This window comes from Pogona vitticeps, chromosome 5 (assembly GCF_051106095.1).
Source record: "Pogona vitticeps strain Pit_001003342236 chromosome 5, PviZW2.1, whole genome shotgun sequence".
NCBI lineage: Eukaryota > Metazoa > Chordata > Lepidosauria > Squamata > Agamidae > Pogona > Pogona vitticeps.
The window spans coordinates 61199948-61225033 of NC_135787.1; the positions used below are offsets into that span (position 1 = coordinate 61199948).

Here is a 25086-nt window from a genome sequence, read left to right on the forward strand (position 1 = left end):
CCACAAATACAGGAACTGATAGTAAGAATACCGGGAACTGAAGAAATCAATATGTTAAGAGACTAGCTGAATCCAAGAGAGAGAGAGAGACAGAGAGAGAGAGAGAGAGAGAGAGAGAGAGAGAGAGAGAGGAGCACTGGGAAACTTAGTGGTCACTAAATATATGATCACAAAATAGTTAGAATGGTAGGCTGATATACAATCATAGGAAGAGTTACTTTTAAATACTAGATAAATATAAACAGCTACATAATTAATAATTAGAATTACAAAATATAGGTCTGAATTTGGATTTTCCTTATATATTGTATATATTCTCATATGTTATCTAGAACTACTCTTAGAAGGGATTATTCAGAATTATTATGAAAATAATGATTTGTATTGCGTTTGTTCAAATCAACCCCCTTTAAATGTGTCCTTGTCCCAGTTACCCCCTACCCTGCCCTACCCTTGCAAAGAAGAAAATACAGTAATTTAAAAAATTAACCATAAAAATTGTATCTGTTGTCTAATACCAGTCAATGTTTTCATAATTATGATTGACTGTGGCTGGAATTTAACAACAACAACAACAACAACAACAACAACAACAACAACAACAACAACAACAACAACAACAACAACAACAACAACAACAACAACAACAACAACAACAACAACAACAACAGTGTCCTGTCAAGTCAGTTCTGATCTATGGTGACTCTTTCCAGGGTTTTCTAGGTAGCGAACACACAGAAGTAGTTTGCTGTTCCCTTCTTACCAGAAACCACACATTGTATATATATACAATGGGACGTACTGTGGGGAATTTAACTCCCAACTTCTGGCTCTGCAGCCAGATACCGAACTCACTGAGCTATCCAGCCAGCAATAATAATAATTGAGTGCCATTAAGTCAGTTCTGATTCATAGTGACCCTTTTCAGGGTTTTCTAGCTACAGAGTATTCATATGTGACCAAAAATGAATGAAGAGGTTCTGAAGAAAATAAAGTTAGATAAATTAGCATAGCAGAAAAATTTTACTTGTATAAAGTTTCTGCTATTCATCTTCTGCTGTTGTCTAGGATCAGCTAAAAAGTTCTAAATAAAAAAGTTATCTATCTGAGACTCAGCTGTTCCTTCTCGTACCTAACGTACAAGTGATCAAGCCTTTGCCTTGCTTTCAGCCCATTCTAACTGAGGGCCAAAGTACAAGCAATACTATCTCCATGATTAAACAAGCATACAGAACTGGTCTGCTTTGGCTTTCAAGGGATGAAAAACAGCTCTGGGCTCTGGATTCAGTAGGTGTTCCCCGTCTAGATATTTGCTGGGTTATTTTGGAGAATACCACCCCCATCTGGCAGGTGTTTGTCCCTAGAAGTGTTCCATTGCACTTAGACACAGTATATATAAGGGGAAATCAAACACCCAGGAAGAAGTGGCTTTCAGCAGAAAATTGGTATCATCATCATCATTATCTTAGAACTGCAGAGCTGAAACGGACCTGGTAGATCATTGGGTCCAGCTCCTATCAAGAAGGCTCAGTGCAGAATTGAACGCCCAAACTCTGGCTCCGCAGCCAGAGACTTAAACGACTGGTATGTGGCTCTAATACAGATGGGGGGAGGAGCGTGTTTCAGATCCAGTCCCTGATACAATGTTTTCTCCAAAAATAAAATTGAACAGGCTAAACGTATTTCTAAAAGAGTAACTAAGTTCTTGCATAGTCTGGATGTGACAATCAACTCATTGTCCAAGTTCTTGTAGTCCACAGTGGTTCTTCGTAATTATTTACTTGGTGTCCCAATGGCAATGATCTTGGACATAACTTGCATTTAAATTTCTAGAAACTGGATCACTTGTTGCCTTTTGTGAACTGACTATTTTGTTGGCCAGGGCACCAAAACACAAAACAAAACAGTGAGGGCTCTCACCAATTTAAAAGTTTTGCATGGCCTTTGTCATGTAAAAATTCCACAGCAGGAAACTGATTCCATTTTCTAAACTGGTTATAGAGCTGCACATACTGACTGGGAATAGCCTGCCAAACCTTCCTTTTTAAACTAGATTTTGATCCATGAGTGCCCTGGAAAGGTTGCAGTTTTAGCAAAGGATGCAGCATATTTTTAAATCAGGCTTTTGTTTTTACATTAGTGGTGTTTGTAACATTTTTCAAGCTTAATCGTATTTTAATATTAGTATCTTAATTAGCTATGATTTTAAGCATAACTAATTTTTAGCTGTTGTACACCATCCAATGAGGTGAATCACTGGGAGAATGGTGCCATATAAATCAAGTAAATAAGGAGAAGTAGAGATGACAAATGATTATAAAACTACTACATGCCCTTATTGTTTTTGTTCCTAAAGATAAATGCAGTCTGAAAGCATGTCTTGGAGGAATTCTTACGCTCCACTCTCAGAGCAGTCTGGCACATGAAACTCTTGAGCCTTCCTGCTCCTTAATTTAGACATCTATGTCTGAACCTGTTTGCAGAAAGATTGGGGAAGTTACTTTTTTAGGACTACAACTCCGAAAGAAAGAAAGAAAGAAAGAAAGAAAGAAAGAAAGAAAGAAAGAAAGAAAGAAAGAAAGAAAGAAAGAAAGAAAGAAAGAAAGAAAGAAAGAAAGAAAGAAACGAAGGAAAAGAAAACCCTTTTCTCGTTTCTACCTATGTCCTCTAGGTATTACTGCTAGAAATGTAGCTAGTCTGACTAAGGATCAGTTTATTGATTTTGTTTATTTATGAAGCTTATAGACCACCTGACTTAGGTGAAATTACTGCTCAAAGTAGTTTACATGATGTGGACAAACCATACAACCAACACAAAATAATAATAATAATAATAAAATACTGTACCCTCATTCCCATCAATCAATCAATATTAACCAAAAAAGACGACCGTAGATGACACAGGCAAAATAACTCTAACTAAATTACAATAACTCGTAACAGAAAAAAACAAATATAATCCCAATATAACAAATAACAAGTAATAACTTCAAATATAAAATAGACACTTGCCTACTGCTTGTTCCATGGTGAGTTGATACCTGAATATTCAGCTGTGTAGGTAAAATTAACTTCTGGACCAGCCTGTTTTCTAATCCAGCCCCTATTTTTATACAATATGCCATTTCCCTGAAGCAACTGAAAAACATGTCACCTCATCCATGGACATTCTTATCAGGAAAGAGTGCTGACCCCCAGAGGGCAATTCTCTGGCAGAGCAAAATTCTGGAATTTGCTCATATCTCATTTCATATTGCAAGCCTTTATTTTAAACAGCAAATCCCCTTGAACGCTTTTTGCCGAAAGAAAATATAATAAACTGCTTTTACATGTAGCACCATTTACTGTACAAACATCTGGATTCTAGGGGTGAAATTCAACTGTTAACTGAAGTTACATAGATTCCAGGTTACAATCTGTTGCACAATACCTGATAAGTATGTTTGCATAAGCACAAAAAGGAAGATAAACAATGCAGCAGATTAAAAGAATAGCAAACAATAAATAGAATAAAATCAACTATGAAACGCTACTAAAATGCTACAGGAAGTATATATTTTATTGGATGGTTATTAGTTAAAATAATGGGAGCATGTATTATTACTGGGGATAGTAAGGGAATAAAAACTCTCCTCTACTTTACCCTAAATCTAATCTAACATATTTGCCAAGAAAGATAATTGTGTCTGTGTTTCTATGGGCAAGAAAGCAGGACCTGGGCACTTTTGCTGTACTATCCTCATCTCTGCATGCTCCATTCTCTCTCCTACACACACACACACACACACACACACACAACACACACATACAACACACACACACACACACACACACACACACACACACACACACACACACACACATACACACACACACACGACTGAATATTACTTTTGTGGTTATATCATATTGCTGTTCCTACAAAGAAAAATTTTTATTCCTTTAGTGAAATAAATAAATGAAATATTTTGGTGACCTTACCTCAGAACATGAATAGCGCTATTTACAGCACGGGAGAAATCGGCATCAGTTGGAACACTGTAATAAGGGAGGCAACGACTAGGTTTGATTCCAAGGATTTCAACTTCACATCCTAAACAGAAATAATTTGTTAGCTACACCTTCTTCAGAGTGCTGAATATTGCGTGACTAAAGGACGTGGTCTTTGCCAAGTAATCATCAGAATTTAAATTAATAATATAACTTCATATTGAATTCTTAATGCAAATATCACTATGTGAAAACTGACAACAAAACATAATCCATGCATGGTCACATGCCAATATATAAAAAATGCCCATTTGAAACTCAATTTTTATCAGAAATGTTTACCTTTGGCATGAATTTCAGATATTCCTGATAGCTCCTAAGAAAGAAAATGCTAATTTTGTAAACTAAGCTCTGCAGGATGTTCAGTACCTAGGTTAATGTCTTGTTAGAATTACACTAGTTTTATAAGAGAAAAATTGGTTGAATATCAACATTTTGCTTTTGTTTTAAATCATTACAGGGTTATGTCCATTTGGATCTGAGCTATTAACCACACTGGTTTGTATTCAGAGAAATTAAGTACAGTAAAGTCTGGATTTTAGAAATACGTTTATCAGATATTTTGTACTTAATTACAAAGTCCCATTTTGCAGAACAGACATTGAATAGTAAGATATATTTCCATAAAATTTTATTAGAGCATTTTACACCAATCACCTTTCTGTCGCCTCAAACCTTTCCTGAGAAAACAGACTCTGTTCGAACTCTTAGAATCCTGTGGCAGCAACTCCTCAAGGGTAGCATGTAATTTTAATACTAATAATTATAGCTGCTTTGCTCAGCAAGAACATACAAGCAATTTTGTTTGTAATAATCTAGGAGCCTTGAAATTATTGTTCTATAGTATTTATTTCTTCGAACCTGTGAAGACGTAATGCCAAAACAAACAAAGTTTTCCTAGCATGAAGAGTAAGGAACAGGCACCAGTTAAATGTTGGCATTCTCGTTCCCCTTTTGAAAATGAGAATATAACTCTCAGGGAATGCACAAGGGAACAGAGGCTGTACTGAAGAAAATAAGTCACATAAGTAGATTTACATTGAATAATCTTTGTGAAGAAAAGCAGCTGATGCTTACAAGTGGATGATGAACAGTGCACTTTCAAATCTGGTATATTATTTAGTGGGACACTTAACATACTATCAGTTTCATATATCTCAAGACACAGGAGCTGATGCGAATAGCAGTGCAGTTATGGGAAGAAAGCAGATTGCCCGGGTATACCAAATTCCTGTGGGGCAATATTTCAGTGGCTGTAGTTGACAAATTCTATCTTGAGGGCAGCTAGGTTTTTTTTTTAAGGTCAGTCCATCAGCCTATCTTCTTAGGTTAAGAATTTTAAACTGATAAACACAGAGTACTTCTAAAATTATATGAGAATTGAATGTATAGCCATTATTGTTATGATTTGTATTATTTGCTGCAAACTATACTATTTATGGGAAACCAAATATCACCAGTATTCCTTTCTGCGGTATATAAGGGACACAAATGACTTCCTGAGGGAAAAAGGGTCATTCAAAACTTCCCAGAAGAGATTACCTTATGTTAAGTGTCCCACTAAATAATATACAGATTTTGAAAGCACATTGTTTATCATCTACATGCACTTTGCCAGCTGTTTTTCTTCAAGAAGGTTCTTCAAAGCTTTACTCCAACATCCCAAGCAAGGATAGACTACAGACTTTCAAGAATACTCGCATGTCTGTTTGCTCTATATAAGATAATTACATTCATTTCACTATATAAGTTGGATCATTTCATATTACACTCTCAGCATAATTGAATTAGAACTTTAAATAAAATGAATCCCCCCTTTTAATAATGAAATGTGTGATGTCTTTTTGACAGGGGGACTTGAACCTCTGTCATTTTCAAATTGAATGTCTAAACATTGGTTTAACAGTTAGATGCAGAATGTCATAACAGAAACCTTTTAAAGCTTCCCAGGACTGGTCAGGAGGTCTGGGAAATGTCTTAGAAACAGGGAGAAAGGAATGGAATTCACTTGTCTTTTTCGTTTTTTCTTCAGTGATGATGAAGCCAAACATATCCATGTACCTGAAAAACTGAGCAGCTGAATGCTTATTTTAAAGTATGACATTAAGCAGTTCCAAGACAAAGAGACAGAGCACTTAATTTTTTTTTTCTGTAACAAACTCAGTAGCGGACAAGGAATCTGCACTGTACCAAGAAAGAGGTTGGAAATATTAATTTTTTTGATTAATACTTGGTAGCGTTTGCCCAGACTAGAGAATAACAAGTGAGATTGTATGACTCTAGTAAGGCATATGCATAGTTTATAGTTTATAGTTATTTTGATTTCTATCTCCTGTGCCTAACCACAGTGCCCTAAGTTGCAGTGGCTGCTCTCTGGTATGGTATCCTTTAAGAATGAACAGTAATATCTTCAGCAGCTTTTAAGTACTGTATCTTGTGTTTTCTAAAATAAGGGGAGGTTTTAATTAAAGGTAGGATTATATTTTAATGATGTCATATATTACTGTCACTGCTTAGCCAAAGCCCTTGAAATGAAGAGCTGTGAGCATAGGAATAAGATCATTATTTAAAAGCAACTTTTTTTAAAAAAAAAAAGCCAATTCATAATTGAATAAAATAATATCTGGAATACATCCAATTGCTCATACCATCTAGAGTAGGTCAATTAAATTAAATTATAAGTCAACCAGTATGTAAACCCTACTGAGCATGATGATATGATAGTAGTCACTGTGATAGGAAATGATGATGATGATGATAACAATAATTATGTGCCACCAAGGCATTTCTAATTTATGGCAAACCTTCTCAAGGTTTAAAGTATTCAGAGGTGGTTTTCCAGCCCCTTCTAGTTGGGACTAGCAATTGGCTTTCGGCCATAATGTTTACATTTAATTTAGAATCTGTTTTCCCAGTTACAAAATCACTTGCATTTTAAAATGTACTAGATGACTTTAATGACCCACTTGTCTTAACAACTGCATAGAATGATGATTATCAAACAATCCTTTGAACATTTTAGTAAAATGAGAGTGTGTTTGGATGGGTCTAGGAATTCTTTGACAGCAGTAGCAACTGGTGTGCTAGGTTTACAGTGCTGTGATATTTTAGCCGTCATCAGCTGTTCTGTCTAAGAAAGGAAGAATAGTTGGGCTTGTTTCTCTGCTTATCGAAGCTGTGCAGATACAAACATACATTGTCATTTATTTATTTTTTGTCTGTCTGTTGCTGAGACACAACCTTCTCTGTTGAATTGCCTTATGCAGTATTCTATGAAGGGAGACGTGACTGGTGGCATATGTGATGGGGGTGTGGTGAACTGTCAAAGAAAGTGAATGAACAGGCCTGCTGCCTCACGGACTATCTATAGGCACCTAAATGCAAAAGATACGCACATATATCTAAATATATATATGGGACCACAGTAGATTAGAACTACTCCGAGAACAATATAAATCTGAAATTAAATTTATCTACAAAAAGGGCATGATCCAAATGGTTTTATTTCATTATCACAAAGCTTCCATCAATGGGGGGGGGGGGAATCCCATCTTGGGCTATGACAATTTATTAACAATATTGCTCCTGAGCTGATTAGTGCTCACCTAGCCTGAAGAGGAGCTACCCTACATGACAGGAATATTTTTCTTGAAAAACATTTGCTGTTGCTTGAGGTGTTAGGAATTTTATTGTAGCACTCCTATAAAGAAATTCACACTGAATGCAAATTAGCGTTAGTGCTAATACTAACAGATTTACACAGTGCTACCAGTGTGCATGGCACTATACAAAGTAATGGTTGAAAAGAGAGAATACAAAACAGGATGGCCGTAGAAACCACAAGCAAAGGGGAAGGAAAATGTTTGTTCAACACTGGCAAGTTCTTAATCTTTGCTTCAAGAGGCTTTATAGCCAAAGGCTTCATAAAAAAAGAATAATGTTATCATTACATGGAGATGATTAAAGATGAGCTAGTATCCATACAGCTTAAACACAGAGGCTAGGCTCTTGTTCTGAAAGTTATGCTGCATAATTTTCAGTGGTGGCTACAACATTAAGGAATTCATTGCCTGCCGATGTGTACCAAGCTCTCTCCCTGCTGTCCTTTAGGAAACAAGTGAAAACATTGCTATTTAAACAGGCATTTGGGTCCATTCTCCCTGCATGAGACACATTTTGGCTAATTTTGTGTGCATTTCAATTGATTGGTTGTTGCCATCTTTGCAGAGTTTGTTATATGTTATTAATTTATGTTTATGATGTTTCATTTGTTATTTTGTTATTGTTATTTTTATCTTACACATAATTTTGTGTTCAACGCTGTCATATGGTTTTCTGTAAGACACCCAGAGTAGTTATTCAGCACTAGATGGGCAGGATTCAAACAAACAAACAATTTTTTTATTTTTATTGATTTTTCAGAAATACTGTAAGACATTAGCCATCCTCCCCACCCCAACCGAAAGGTCTTGAGGCTCCCATGGAATCCCTTTTATTGTTGGGAAGCAGTTGGGGGATGTGGAGCAGGAGGAAGACGTCTTTAATATCTAAAATTGCTTTTGCTGGGGTGCTTTCAAGACTTCTCCTTGTCCTGCGGCCTTCATTGCTTCCCAAGAACAGAAAGCATTCCTTGGAAACCTCAGGACCTTCAGGTGGATGAGGACTGGGGATTTTTATTCCTGAAAAATGACCATGGCTGATGACATCATCACCCTTGCATGGTATTATTTGCAAAAGAGGATTTTAGCCAGAATATGCAAAATTCATGTGGAAACTGGCTTCATCACAGGTGCCCCAGATGTGCTGGCAGATCCACTTGTACCGGCAAATCTGAGATTAGCCAGCGCAAAGATGGCTTCTCCCCATTCCGAATTCACTTCAACCAATATATCACTGAGTTTGGACTGTACTGTTATCAGCACCAATTGAAGAAGTGCTGAATTTCGCAATACTAACCAGGCCAATAGAACATAAAGACTTTCCTTTTTGCTTTCATCATAGTGACCCACAGTGGCTCTGATCCATTCCACCAAAGAGGTAAGAGGCTGTCTTCGTTCACGCCGATATCAAAAGATGTGTTCGTAGCTGGGTCCCACATGTAGTTTCCAGTCATTTGATGGACCTCACAGTGGCGACCTAGAAGGTGAAAGAGTTGCTGCATATTTTCTCATCTCAGTAATATTTCTTTGTTCACCAGATAAATTATTCACTTTGACTCAGGCTTTGCAAATGGTAAAACTGAAGAAATACATTTTTAAAAATGCAGTTTCAAAATAGAAATTGTACATACATTGAGTTTCCCCTCCCTATCCTGGAGCTTCAACATGGTTGTATTTGTCAGAAATGGATGACTGATCTGTTTTGTAAAATCTCTTCAAGATTTATTAATCACCTAGGCTGTTGGCAGCATAATATAAAATAAGCGGGGGACGTTGTGCTGGCTCACACAAAAACTAGCATGAAATAGAAAAATAACTTGCAATGGGTTCTTCACTCACAGTGCAAACCAAGTTTACACTCAGATCCATGGTGTGGATGGCAAATGTACACTTTAAAAAGCCCAACTTTGGGTCCATTGTCAAGCCTACCTTTCCACTAATATTAAAAGTGAACTACTCACCTTAAAAAAATCAGGTACCACACATACATTTATTGTTTGCATGTTAATCTTTCGGCCCCTTCCTTACCTCCCTGCCTGCCTTTTTGTTGTGTCAGCAATTTAGGGAATTGTAAAACTGCTGAGGAGCACCTTGTAGAACACTTCTGCTTCAGAAAACAGGATGATGAGCTATAACATGAAAAGTGTATGCTCCATAGTAAAATGAAGAAGCCGGTGTGGCGGAATGCCCAAGTCACGCCTGTCCATCATATGGAGCTCTAGGGCAGGAGCCTATGGCAGGACAGGAGGGGTGGAGTCAAGAGAACAGTTGGAGACTGAGGGGAGTTAGAGGTTTTGACGTGTTAAGACAGAGATTGGAAAGTTGGTGTGTGTTAGAGAATAGATAAGAGATAAAAGTACAGTGGTGCCTTGCTTAACAAGGATAATCCGTTCCAGCAAAATCGCTGTAGAGTGAAATCCTTGTTAAGCGAAATAAAAAATCCAATTGAAATGCATTGAAAACCCATTCAATGTGTTCCAATGGGCTGAAAAACTCACAGTCCAGTGAAGATCCTCCATAGGGGCGGCCATTTTCGGTGCCTGCATAGCGAGGAATCTGTCCAAAAACACAGCGGGGAGCCATTTTACACAGCGGGCGGCCATTTTGAAGCCGCCGATCAGCTGTTTTAAAAACGTCATAATGCGAAGAATTGGTTCTCGAAGCAGGGAACCAATCGTAACAAAGCAGATTTTGCCTATTAAAACATCGTTTTGCGATCACAAAAGCGATTGCAAAACAGTCATCATATAGCGGTTTTGTTGTTTAACGAGGCAATCGTTAAACGAGGCACCACTGTAATAGAAGATAGACAGTCATAAGATATTGTTACAGTGATAAATGTGAATGAATACAAACAAGGAAAAGTGTAATCCTATCCAAGTTTAAGGATTGAACAATAAAAGAACAGCTATGACTTATGTGATTTACCAATCAAACAATAAATAAACCTGTTATATTTGGCAGCCCGGGTCTAAGAATCATTTTTGGTACAGTGTGGATAAAGATCCACTGATGGCAGCAGGTAAAGGGAGAAAATAGTTCATCGTGTCCAAAGGTGGACCTGTGTTTGAGGGAAAACAAACAGGGGACACTGGGGAAACGCGACAGCCGGGTTATGTGATATTTTTGTCCATCAAAGTAAAATTTAAAAGGTGAGGGTTTGGGGTCCTTCAGAACTCTTCCCCAGCCTAACATTTGGAATGGGGTTAAAAAGCAGAGAAAATTTAAAAAATAATCCTGCCCAGATGTCAAAACCATGGAGTGTGTGGCTACTGAACCCCCAGAATGGCAACTGGAGGCTTGAAGAGTCACTGTGTGGTGTAGTATTTCCAGGCTGCACCTTGAAGCATGTAAATGCTTTTGCAACAGATGCATTGCCTTTTGCTTGATGTACATGGCTGACTTGAAGCAGAAGCACCAAGCAACAGGTTAGTCCTCATATCTGCAAAACTGGGCATTAAATGTAGATGGGACCATGCTGCACTGAGGACTGTGTCTTACTGCAATCATGAACACTTATAAGTTGGCTTCTGCTGACTGTGTTTTCTCTGTGCATGAATTTTGCTGTATCACATCTTACCTATACAGTAGTGGCTCACTCTGATAAAACTTCAGAGCCAGGCATTGGGCCATCACCATACTTAATGAGTAAGGACTGAGGAATAGCTTTGGGAGGAGCAGTTGGGGGTCCTGGGAATTGGCTGCTTGGGGAACCCTGGGAATTGCGGTTTTAGAAGGGAATTTTTCTATCCATAGTGCTGAGTCACTCTGAACATAACATAGCACTCGAATCCCACTAAGTACAGATCAGATCTGGAAAGGAGGTTGAGAATAGGAACCATTATTTTCTTTTTTTGGAGTAACGATTAAAGAAATGGCTGGTCATTCTTACATCATGTTGCTAATAAGTCTATAAGAGTTGAATTACTCTGCTGCTGACTGCTTGAAACAAACATTTGGTAAGCTTTGCTGTGAAGAACCTGTGCTGTATGTAATTTTCACTGGATGAAATCACAGCTAGGAGTGCTTATTTCTTTCATCACTGCTAATATCAGAGGTTTTGGTTAACATTAGCAGTGGTGATTGGGCTTTTGAATTCCTGTTGGATTTAAGATGAAAACGCCCCCAAAAGCTACTAGAATCTTTTTTTACTGCCACCTACCTGTAGGGGTCTTTATTGCAATGTACCCAATTTGCTGCTGCCCTCTACTGGGTCAACATATATTGTAACATTCTTTTTGAGTTTTCCAAGAGAACGTAAGGACTCTTGCAGTTTAGTTGCTTCTTAGCTACCCAGAATCATAGTCCATTCTTTGCCCTGTTAACCCACTTGCTTTCAAAATTAAAGATTAACAGTAGCAATAGGGCAAAGGGCACATTCTTTTAAGGCTTAGGCGGATGTCAAGGAATTAAAAAGATAACAATGAAAGGGCATTCCATTGCTCATGGCAAAAACCCCAAGAATACCATTATTTAAATACACTTCTGAAGATCTGCCAGAGGTGGGATTTTTTTTTTAACTGGAAGGTTCCTGGTTCACAGCACATACTCTTGATCCTTATTTTTTTCTCTCCTGCAATATACTGTGAATCTTTCGAATGACCTGTGGAAGTCACGGGTGTGATCGGAGGGATAGATGATACTGTGAGATGTGGGGTGGGGAGGGGAAACTAAGCTGGAAAAAAAAAACCTGTTTGTCTTAGGTTCGGACCTTGGACACAAATCCTGTCTGTCCCCCACCTACCCTCAACCAGCAGCTGTGCCAAGGAATTTACAGTGTGTTTTCTCTGGAGGCTTTTTCTACAAGGGCCTAAACAAACATTTGAGAATAATAAATCTACAGTGTGATCAGCTTCATTCGTACAGTGCTGTGCAAGGCAGAGAGAGCGTTAATCTTTCCAGTCTTTAACAGCTGTTAAAATTAAGAAGGCTGCAGAACTATCAAGTATATGTGGAAGCATGAGGAAAATGGGAAGTGAGTAGACCTGAAGGAGCACAAAGTGCATGATGGCTATTCAGGTCCTCATAAGTTCTGAAAGTACCAGCTGCCCCCTTGTGAGTGAATATCAGATTTTATGCTTCCAGTGTTTATACTTCAAGGCGGGGAGCCTGAATATGTTCTGTGGCAAATGTTTTCAAGGAAGAAATTTAATTCTGATTATCTTTTTGTTGAACAATGAGAATGCTAACCTGCCAGAGGAGTGGAGTTTCCACCTCACAGATACCAAACCAGGGCTGAAATCACCACTGTTGAATGTGGAATTAGTGTTTCACACTGACTCTGTTGTAGAGCTCAGTTAAGGGAGCAGACCTTTTTCAGATTCTATTGCAAGGGCAGTGTGGGTAACAGCCTTCTAATCTGTCCATTGATGTAGGGATTTGTTGTTTTGGGATATGAGAATCTTCACTCCTAATAAACAAGCATTTAACAACTTAGAGGGTCTTTCAATTAACCTGTGTTAAGATGATATATCTACTTCCAGCTAGTCAAATTTTAAGTTTAAAATGTGGCAGATGATGTGATTTCATGGGATGAAACATCATGAAAATGTGGTGAATTACCTATTTTTAGTATTATTTTGAGCACTTTTTCTGTGGGCCACCAGAAGGACATATAAGTGGACCCTATATCAAACCAGGCCTGATTCGATGCTAAACGGAATAATCTTGAGAATATTGTTCTTTGTGCATATCACAAGAAGTCAAGGCTTAATGGAAAATTATATAATATTAGAAAAAATGAGAGGCAGTAGAGAAGGAGTACAACCTAATATAAGATGGAAGAACTCAATAAAGGAAGCCACAGCTGTTCATCAGCAAGCCCTGTAGAGACCTATTAACAATAAGACATCTTGAAAATCATTAAGCCACAGGGTCGTAATGAATCCAAAGTGACTTGATGGCACATACTGTAACGCATATCGGGCAGTATCCTGTTGTGTCACTCTTTTGACATAGCAGGAGTGATGTCATCAGCAATAGCAGATTACATTTACTGTAGTTGAAAACGTCCTGCTACAATTTCAGGTTGTGCATAATGAGACAGAGTCACATGCGACCTAACACTGCAACAAAACTCTTTAATCAGCAGCTGTCTACTGGTGCTGGTGATGTCACTCCTACTGTACCAGCAGAGCTACGGATCAGGATTTGGGACACCATCGTCAAATGCTGAGTGAGTGTCTACAATCCTGCCAGTTCTGTCCACACAAACACACTAATTTACTTGGAATATGCATGATTCTACTGGAAAACAATATTATATTTCTCATGTAGTTTTCAGAATAATAGTTCACCCAAACCAGTGTTACAGGCTTCTCACACAGTCAACTTGATGTACTTTATAAAAGTAAATGCATCATAGCTGTATCAGAATACCAGAAAATCTAATATTCAGGTAGCAAATGAAAGCTACACTACACTGAGAGCCAGTGTAGTGTAGTGAATAAAATGTCAGACTAGGACTTGGGACACCTGGGTTCAAATCCCAGTGTCTCAATGGGAAGTCAATAGGGGTGTCACTGATAAAACCATATACCTTGAAAATACTATTGGGTTGCCATCAGTTTGACATTATTAGACGACATGTAAAACACAATAATATATGAAAATTATCTGAAAATTAAAATTAGACTGCAGTAAGAAAATCAGTTTGAATGTTTAGTTGCGCAGCAAAAGCTGCATAAATGCAGGTATTGAATGTCATCAGCAGCTATATTTCATCTTTTACATCTGAATTGCTCTCTTCTAAATTTTCTGTCTGATTTGCTCCACATCAAGGAATAATTGTCCTAAAGTACAGATGTGGAATGCTCAAATAAGTTTCTTAAAGATAAGAAGTGATACTCATCTTCTTGGGCTGCCGGTTCCGATCCTCATTAGCACTGAGTAGAATAATTTCAAAGATATGCAAGAGGTTGTCACACTTTACAGTATTATGTGGAGTGCAAGAGACTGTGCCGGAAGGAAACACAAGTTTGTTTGTTGAGGATCTGTTTTCACTGCCAAGTAGGAAAGATTCCAAAGAGCCTCTTTTGCTTTTTGGAAAAGCCATTCCAATAAATAAACATTGTGATGTACATATTTTAACATGAAATGAATACTGTACTGCCAATTTAGGACACTTAGCACTACATAAAATTGTTTTTAAGGAGGTGGAGTCACAAACTCTCTTACAATCTAGTTCATTATTTACTCACATGATGAACAGTATATTGGACAGAGTAGCGGATGGGACACAGGAGTCCTGGGTTCAAGTCTCTACATGGCCATGGAAACTCACTTGGGGTAGGTGGGCCAGCACTGGTAAAACCACTCTTCAAATATTTCACATTCCTTGAAAACCCAGTTAGGTCTGCCACAAGTCAGATGTGACTTGACAGCACATTGAATAATACATTTACTCACAGGTCTTTTGGAACATATAAATGTAACAGCAGAAATGGTTCCATCAGACTCTCACTGGGATTAGTTTCTCTGCTAACTTGTGTTTACTGCCTTCTTCAATTGGACAGAAAATACCAGCATGGATGAAGAAAACCTAGGATATGTTATTCTTAAGAGAGAGTGTCTCATAGAAAGACACACTGTTCTCAGTCCATCAAACAGGAAGTTCCATAGATTCAATGAAGAGACGTAATTCTGGATGGAGTCCTAGAGAGTGGCTGTTGTCTTGGAGACTTGGAAAGCTGGATTTCATTTGTAAAAATCATTTTAAACATTATTTAACATGTACTATTTTAACAATTAAAAGTTAAAATTTTACAAACCAAAAAATAAACCAGTTGTGTTAAATTATTTGAATTATTCCCTGTCCTGGTGTAGTGCAAATGGAATGGCGGATTAACGAATCTCATTGCCACATAGAGAATCTCAGATTTCTGTCTAGTTTCTTCACCAATCTTAGTTTAAGAATCTGGCCCTGCCAGTTTAATATTTTCAGTCCACATAGTTTCTCAACATGACAACATCATAATTTAACTCATATTTTCAGTCCACATTCTCAGCATTATTATTATTGTGATTAGTGGTTGCTTGCTGGTTTAATGTACTGAAATATACTGGATGAAATCCAGTAGTAAGCAACAACCAGAGTAGGCCCATTGAATCGATGGGACCTTGGTAAATCAACTCTTCTGTAAGTTCCATTGATTCTATGTGTCTGGTCTAGTTGCAGTTTATTAGTGGATTTCAGCCACTATAAGACTTCATAATTTCAGGAATGAAGATTAATTAATTACTTTATGAAAAAAAAAACCAGGGACATGGTGGTGCTGTGGGCTAAACCGCAGAAGCCTCTGTGCTGCAGAGTCAGAAGACCAGCAGTCGTAAGATCGAATCCACGCGACGGAGCTCCCGTCGCTTTGTCCCAGTTCCTCGCCAACCAAGCAGTTCGAAAGCATACAAATGAGAGTAGATAAATAGGTACCACCTCGGTGGGAAGGTAAAAACGGCGTTCCCTAGTCATGCTGGCCACATGACAACGGAAACTGTCTTCAGACAAGCGCTGGCTCTATGGCTTGAAAACGGGATGAGCACCGCCCCCTAGAGTCGGACACGACTGGACTAAAAATGTCAAGGGGAACCTTTACCTTTACCTTATGAAAAAGAGACCTCAAATGTATAATGATCAAGCTACCACAGTTGTTTGGATTTTCTATAGCCAGCTGCCAAATCTTTCTGCCATTTATCCCAGCTTTCACAACTTGCTTTAGAAGCTAAATCATCTGTAAACTCATATATGCACACACACTTATATCCCAATGGAACCTCCCATCATCGCCTATGGTATCTAACTTCAGCATCAACAGTTTTCCTTTTCTCTTAGATAAGTACTTTTTCACACATCCCTTTGCTGTTCTAACCTTCATGGTAACACTTCACTGCTTTTGAAAAGCACAACATCAAAGGGAGTTCCCATCTCCAAGCATCAGCAAATCCAGATGTAATGCAGTACAGGTTAAAGATCTATTGACCCTTTATGGAAAACAAGGAAAAGTACTTCTCTATTACTTTCTGTTTAGTGCTTCAGGTCTCTGGATACTTGCCCCCCAAAGAACTTGCTTTTTAAAGTTAGCTGTTTTCTTTCCATGTGGTGATAATCTTCTGTGGCAGTGAAGGGAGAAAATGGACTGTAAAGATCAGACAGGAGACTGACGTATTTGGTGTAGAAATGTGGCTAAATGGGGAAAATGTTATTGTAAACTTTAGCACACCTGTGAAACTGAACGGTTGTTGTTTACTCAAAGATCATGCCTCTATATCTAACTCATGGAGTTTCCTGGAGTATTGACAGTGAGTACAGTTTTAGAGCTTAAAATCACTAGAAACCAACTCTAAATTTTATGCTTTAAACATCATACTTTCATCTACCTTATTGTAAGTGAGAGAATGGAGAATTATGGTGTAGGTGAGTTCTACCTTTACCCCACAGGAAAAATCACATCCTCTACTGTTCAATTAAAATAATGAAAGAATATGAATTAAAAAGATTTATGAACTAGAGATGATGAAGCAGCCACATGTATTTTAACAATGCCTGCCCTGTTCACACATAAAATGGGATGCTCATGGGATGCAGGAGTCTATTCTTTATATTAGGGATGAACAGCTTGTGGCCCTCCAGATGTTCTTGGGCTGCCCCCATCCCTTATCTTTGGCTATAAAATGTAGAGATTTGTAAGCCAAAAACCTCTGACGGACCACTGTTGCCCATGTTTACTACAAAAGAACCTGCCATTCACATGTTACCGCATTGCATTGAAAAAATATCTGAGAAACAGCATTGATGATTGCAATATTTCCCCTGCTACAGTGTTTACTTGCTGTCCATGCCATCCCCTGCCATTCCTTCATTAAAGATGGCACAGTGTGAGAAGCAGTTCACCTCCCAAAGGACACAGCCTGGGCTTGGTTTTGGTACTCATGGAAAATCTTTGAGCAAATGAGATAAATTATTCAGAATTTATCACTAGATTGGGCCTGGGTGGGCTGAAGTCTCCGTTAATGGGTGCATCATGCTTTGAGGAGATGCAATCCCTAAGAAGTATATGTACAGTAAGCTGCTCGTGGATTCCTCCTTTAAATCAGCCATCAGCTTCTGACATATCTCTCTGCAGCTTATCTCTTTCTGTAATTAGTACTTCTGGCATAATAGAATATTGGGTGATGGGTAGGATCTTAAGAGATTTTGATCCCTTTCCCCCAGAAGACTTGCCTTTCTCTTCTTTAAGAACAGGATATTCTTAAAATACGCCGTTAGCAATTGTTGTACTCACATCTGGACAATTAAAAGATGAGGGAACTGTTCCTTCAGATTTTAAATTGCATCTTTATGGGTGAGGTAGAGATTAATGTCATTTAGAACACAGTCCTTTATATCTTTACTCTGAAGTCAGTTCCACAAAATGCATTGGGGATTACTTCTGTGTAAATAGATATAACATTGTGGACCTAATTAATTATGAATACTCAACAAGGGTGTTTAGGGGTCTCTTCTAAGTGAGGGAAGGATGGCACTTCTTTTTAAAAATCTAAATCTCATGTTTATTAGGATCACCACCTAATAAAATGCAATCTCACAGTGGCTCCCCCCACCATGGGAAGCAGGGACCAATTTTAATGGTCCGCCCTCACAGGCTACTGGATCCTATAGGATTCCAGGACTCCATCCATGCAAGGGATACCGATTGATCTGGCTGGCACTCCTGTGAGGCTCTGGTTGACAGCTGCTGTGCTGCCATCACCAGGGCTATAGACACGATCACTCCTAAGCATCCTCTCTGTTGCAGAGCTCGACTGGCGCCCTGGTTTAATCAGCAGCTAAGAACTATGAAGCAGAACAGAAGACTGGAGAGCATTTGGAAGCAGAATCCGATGGAAAATAACTTAAAAGCTGTTAGGATTGCGTCTAGCCTTTACCTTTCTAAGATAAAGGCTGCAAAGAAAGCTTACTTCGCTGTCTGGATAAGCGAAGCTTCCAATCAGCAGGCAAAATTATTCCGCATAGTACGGGATCTATCCAGAATTGGTCACAGTGATTGGCCTCCCCCTAATATCTCACTTGACCAATTTGCAGCATTTTTTAAAAAGTGGAGGCCATCCACCGGGACCTAACCCCCTATTTGAAACCAGCAGATCGAGCCGAGACATCCAGTGCCTTGCCTGGTGAGAATTACTCACTATCAGCCAGTGATGTCACTTGAGGTTTACAAGGCACTTGATCGCTGCTGTGCCACCACCTCCTCCCTTGACCCTTACCCGGCCTGGCTAATCAAAGTAGCCAGGCCCGTGACAGCCAAATGGGCTACTGCAATAATTAATGGGTCTCTCCAGGAGGGCAGGGTTCCCCTTGACCTCAAGGAGACACTGATTAGGCCCATTAGGAAGAAACTGAGCTTTGCAGTGGACAATATCTATATGAGGCCGCTGGGAGGGGTCATCTGGGGGTGTGGTGCTTCATGTCATCAGTACGCTGATGACATAACAGCTCTGCATCTCCTTATTCCCAACAGTAGTGGATGCCGTTGCATCCCTTGAGCGCTGCCCAGGGGCTGTACTGCAATGGATGCAGGAGAATGGACTGAGGCTGAACCCGGACAAGACGGAGATCTTGAGGGTGGGCACCCCTCCTATCAGTGATTTGGGAAGCTCCCTCTCTTTTGTGGGGGGCGACTCTCACCATAAAGAGTGTGGTCCACAGCTTGGGGGTCCATCTTGACCCAGTGCTTACCATGGAGTCCCAGGTATCGTCCATGGTCTGCACCGCTGGGCACTCACCACTCTGGTTCATGCACTCATAATCTTGAGATTTGACTACTGTAATGGGTCCTACGTGGGGCTGCCCTTGAGATTGATGCGGAAACTCTAAATGGTCCAAAACACGGCCACCAGATTATTAACTGGGGTGAAAAAATATCATTACATTTCACCCACTCTGGTGGCCTTACACTGGTTGCCTATTCATTTCCGCATTGACTTCAAGGTATTGATGCTTATATATAAAACCCTAAACGGTTTAGGACCTCGATACCTGCTCCCACCTAACTCTACTTGTATCATTCGATCTACCCAGGCTGGGCAGTTGAGGGGCTTGACCCCGAGAGAGGCCCAGAAGGAGAGAACTAGAAACCGGGCCTTCTCGGCAGTGGCCCCTCACCTCTGGAACTCCTTAACCCTGGAGGTTCACCTTTCCCCCTCACTGGGAGTTTTTAAGAACAAGCTGAAGACTTGGTTCTTCAGGCAGGCCTTCCCCCCTTCCTATTCTTAGTTCTCTATCTCTTACCTATCTCTATGTTTGATAGTGTTTGTTTTAATTTTGTTCTATATTCGGACTGTTAGCCACCCAGAATAGATTCGTTCAATCTAGATGGGCAAGGTAAATGCCGGAAAATAAATAAAAATAAAATAAATTTGAATAATGCTGATCTGGTTGGCATTCCTGTCGAGGCTCTGGTGAATGGATGATATGCTGCTGCTACCAAAGCTGTCCCATTCCCCTGGTATAACCAACATCTGTAGGCAATGAAGCAGAATAGGAGGAGGCTGGAGAGCATCTGGAGATGGGCCCCAATGGAATCTAATCTAAAAAACACAAAAATCGTATCAAGCATCTACTTAGCTAAGGTGAAGGCCATTAGGAAAACATACTTCATTACCCGGATAAGCAAAGCTCAATACCATCAAGCTTAACCTTTTTGTACAGTATGCAATTTATCCCGGTTTGGTCATAGTGACAGGCCTCCCAGTAATATTTCCTGTGACTAATTTGCGGCCTTTTTGAAACATAAAGTGGAGGCCATCCTCCATCCTTCTTCTCCAATAGATCGAGCTGAGATGTCCATTGTACCACCTTTGTTGTTGTTTAGTCGTTAAGTCTTGACCGACTCTTCGTGATCTCATGGACCAGAGCATGCCAGGCCCTCTTGTCTTCCACTCCCTCACAGAGTTTGGTCAAATTCATATTGGTAGCTTCAGTGACACTGTCCAACCATCTCGGCCCCTTCTCCTCTTGCCCTCACATTTTCCCAACATCAGGGTCTTTTCCAAGGAGTCTTCTCCTCTCATAAGATGGCCAAAGTATTGGAACCTCCTTACCCAATGAGTAAACACATGTTTTCTGCACCACCTTACCCAATGAGTTTAATATGTTTTCAGCCTGTTACATTGGTAGAGGTTGACAGGGTGCTTGAACACTCCATTCCAGTCTGGTTTCAGGCCACACCATGGCATTAGTCACCCTGCAAGATGACCTTTTGAAGGAGACTGATGTGTGCGGGCAAAATGTCCTTGCTGGTCCTCCTTGACCTCTCAGCAGCCTTTGATACTGTCAATCATAATATCCTCCTGGTGCGGCTCTCTAAATTGGGGATCAACAGTCTGGCCTTGGCCTGGCTGCAGTCCTTCTTCAAGGACCATCCTCAGAGAGTACAACTTGGCAAGATGATGTCCACCCCTTGGACCCTTAACTGTGGAGTCTCTCAAGGGTCGATCATCTCCCCAATGCTGTTTAATATCTATATGAGGCCCCAGGGAGAGGTCATCAGGAGCTTTGGTGTTTCATGTCACCAATATGTGGATGACACCCACTTCTAGCTCTCCTTCCACCCGTCTGCAGAGGAGGCTGTCCTGTCCCTTGAGCACTGTCTGGATGCCATGCTGAGACGGATGAGGGATAACAGACTGAGGCTGAATCTGGACAAGATGGAGATCCTGTGGGTGGGTGCCCCTAATGTTTGTGGATTGGGTGCCTCTGTAGCATTCACCCCTTGTTATGCAAAATGAGTCATGTATTATTCATGTCTATGCAAATGTGGTGGAGAGGTGCAGCTGAGAGAGAGGTTAAAAGGCGGAGCCTGAGAGGAAGTGTCAGTCAGGAGTGAGTCAGAAGAGTCAGTCAAAAGTGAGTTAGTCAGAGTCAAGAGTCAGAAGAGATATTAATAGAGTTAAGCTGGTTAAGATAAATATAGAAGGTGGTAATTAATTTTACGGCATGAAGAAAGTATGTATAGAGAGACCTGTGAATGATTTGCTTGTGTACAATCAACAACTGAAGAACTTCTGTGATTATTATTAACTTTGCTACACCAGTAGATAAGTTCTGTTTGCATTTACCAGACAAGTGTTTGGACAAATACAGTATCTTTAATATTGTGGACAGAGGTAATCCACTGGTGGCAGTGAGGGAAACAAAGACTGCAATCGTTGTGATGGCGCAAAAAGTAGGTGCTTCATAGAGGTGAACGTCACAGCCTCCCTCTCCTTTGGGGGGGGGATACTCTCTCTACTAAGGATGAGATTTGCTGCTTGGGTGTACTATTGGACCCAGTGTTGTCAATGGAGCTTCAGATAGCATCTGTGCTGTTCCACCAAATTCCACCTAAGGCAGATTGCCTAACTTGACACTGGGTCCCTCACCATGCTGGTTCATGCACTGATAGTCTCGAGAATAGACTACTGTAGTGCCCGCTACGTGGGGCTGCCCATGAGACTGTTACGGAAACTTCAGCAGGTCCAGAGCATGGCAGCCAGTTTATTGATTGGCATTAATAAACATTAAGAAACATATTTCTCCCACCCTGGCTGTCCTGCATTGGTTACCCGTCTGTTCGCATGCCAGCTTCAAGGTGATGTTTTTAACTTATAAAGCCCTAAATGTTTTTAACTTATAAAGCCCTGAAATTTGCCCACCCGATACGGTCTTTGCAGGCCGGGTGGCTGAGACCCTGAAAGAGGCCTGGAAAGAAAAAACCAGAAACTGGGCCTTATCAGCAGGTGCTCCTCAGATTTGGAACAACCTCCCACCCAAAATCTGCCTGGCCCCTTCCCAGACCTTACACTTGAATTACAACACCTAATTACAGTGAGTGGTCTCAACATTTATACTATCAGTCCTGCTGTCTTGCTCTATCTTATTTTATCTTATTTTAACTATTATTATTTAAATTGTTGGTTGTTTTATCTTTAATTTGATTTTATATTATTATGTTCATTGTTTGGAGTTGTGCATGATTTATTTGTTTAATATATAAACTGCTCAGAAAGAAAGAAAGAAAGAAAGAAAGAAAGAAAGAAAGAAAGAAAGAAAGAAAGAAAGAAAGAAGGCAACTCATCCATATTAAGTGATCAGTAGTGCATCTAGAGGTGTGTGTGTGTGTGTGTGTGTGTGTGTGTGTGTGTGTGTGTGTGTGTGTGTGTGTGTGTGTGTGTGTGTGTGTGTGTGTGTGTGTGTGTGTAGAAGTCATAATAATACTGACAAAGGAAGGGGGTAGTTTTCAAATTAGAAAGATTTATGGCCATCATGAAAATTGTAATCCCAAACATTCTGAGTTGTAAGAATCAGTCCTGCCTTTATTCCTCCATTGGCATGATAAAACGGTGGGAATTTCTCCATTTTTAAATTCATATTTATTTTAAAACATCTATTAGGAAGAGAGCAAGGAAGAACTCTGTACACGTTCAAGAGCTCTTCTTTAGTGTCCTTTCATGTTGCACTGACCCGGGTTCTAACCTGAAAATTCTATTCAGAATATCTTCCATAGTCCAGCAAAAAAAGGGGGGGGAGCCCCTATAGCCCACCCTTGACTTTGTATTGTGTATAACACTCACACAGGCTCTTTTTTTTTTCTTGACCTATGCAATATGAACTGCTGGAGAGCTCAGTGATTTAGGCATCTGACTGCAAGAGCCAGAGGTTGAGAGGTCAATTCCCCCCATTGTGCCCCCTTGACAGGGACTGGACTCAATGATTCATTGGGTCTCTTTCAGCTTTGCAGTTCTAAGATGATGATGACGACAACAACGATATTACCTAATTCAGTTGGTCCTGAATTGCAACCTAGCAAGGACATTGCCCAAGCAGGATGCAAACTAAGGACAACATCTCCCTGTAACTACTAGGTTATACTTTTAATATGGCAGAAATTGGCGTACCTAGTGTGTAGATTAAATTTATCCCAACATCTCTAATATAAGGCTTGCCACACTTCGTCTTGCGTTGAGCCCCAAGCAAAAGGAAATCCCCCGGGGGCAGGGACTTGCTGGCTGGCTGGCAACTCGTTGTCCAACAAGATTGGCAGAAACATTCCAGTTGACACCACCAGGTGTGAAATCTGAGATCTATACCTTCTGACCTGATTCTGCAGCCCCTGTTTTGGAACTTAATTTAAACAAAATACACGTATCTTTGATTTTTCAAACTTTTATGTTTCTTGTACCACTTCCAGCTCTGTAGTGACCGACCTGATGAAGACCTGTGGAATCAAAAGCCAGCTTATTCTCACATTTTGAGTGGTCTCATAAAGGTATCACTCACCGATGCCTTCAGATTGTGCACAAGGATCACAAGGATGAAAATCAGTTTGTGTTTCATAGATTACAATAAAGCCTTTGACATTGTGGATCATGAAAAAACGTGGGCCATTACAAAAGATATGGATGTACCACATCATTTGATTTTCTTAATAACCTCCGCTCTGTACAAGAGGCTACTATTAGGACAGAATATGGAGAAACAGAGAGTTGGTAGGGTAGTTAGAACTAGAAATTATCCTTAAACATAAGGCTGTGTCACTGGAGACCAAGGCCAAGATCATTCACAGTACAGTATTTCTCACTACCATGAATGGTTGTGAACACGGGACAGTGAGGAAAGCTATCAGGAAGAAAGTCAACTCATTCAAAATATTATATTGGAGGAGAGCTTTATGGATACTATGGACCACCAAAAAGACAGAGAACTATATTCAAATGGCCCCTGAACTTCCACTATAAGCTAAAATGACTAAACCAAGATTATAGTACTTTGAACGTATCAAGAGAGCATAAAACTCACTGGAAAAGTTAATAATGCTACAAAGAGTAGAAGTTGATAAGAAAACAAGACCTGGCAGAAAATAAATTGAGCCAACAAAGGTAGCAATGGGCTTTAGTTTGTAATATCAGAGCAGAGCTGTTAATGAGAGGAACTTTTGAAGGTTATTAATTTTTAGGTTAGTCATACTTCAGAAGCAATTTAGCAGCACATTAAGAACAAGCAGTTTGGGTTATTAAGAAGTAGGAGAGGGAAAGTAAGAGAAGGTTTTTGATGGTTTGGGCAGGTTTTCTGTTTTTAATTTGTACTTGTTTCCTTGTCTCTAAAGCTTTATCTAGGGATGGGGTGGGAGAGCAATAAAATATTGGGTGCAATCATTTTACCTTTTGTCATCACCTAATCTCAACTTGACCAGCAATTTAATGAAAACATAACTGTTTAAAAATTTGAACTTAAACTGCATCAGATTTTTCAGCTCCCTAAAAATTAATTGAACTGTTAACTCTTTTTGCTAATATTCTATCTTTCCTCTAAGTCACTACCATGATGTCGCAACCATTGTGTTTC

General features: G+C 39.7%; 1 protein-coding gene across 2 annotated transcripts in view; it reads right to left on the reverse strand.

The window, feature by feature from the left end:
• ENPP6 (ectonucleotide pyrophosphatase/phosphodiesterase 6) overlaps positions 1-25086 on the reverse strand; it is a 59093-nt gene that overhangs the window by 26552 nt on the left and 7455 nt on the right. For both annotated transcript variants that reach the window (XM_020802803.3, XM_020802794.3), the window contains exons 2-3: positions 9007-9186; positions 3982-4093 (exon numbers count right to left, since the gene is read on the reverse strand). In XM_020802803.3, the coding sequence (XP_020658462.3) occupies positions 3982-4093; positions 9007-9186 (292 nt within the window). The remainder of the gene's footprint in view (positions 1-3981; positions 4094-9006; positions 9187-25086) is intronic.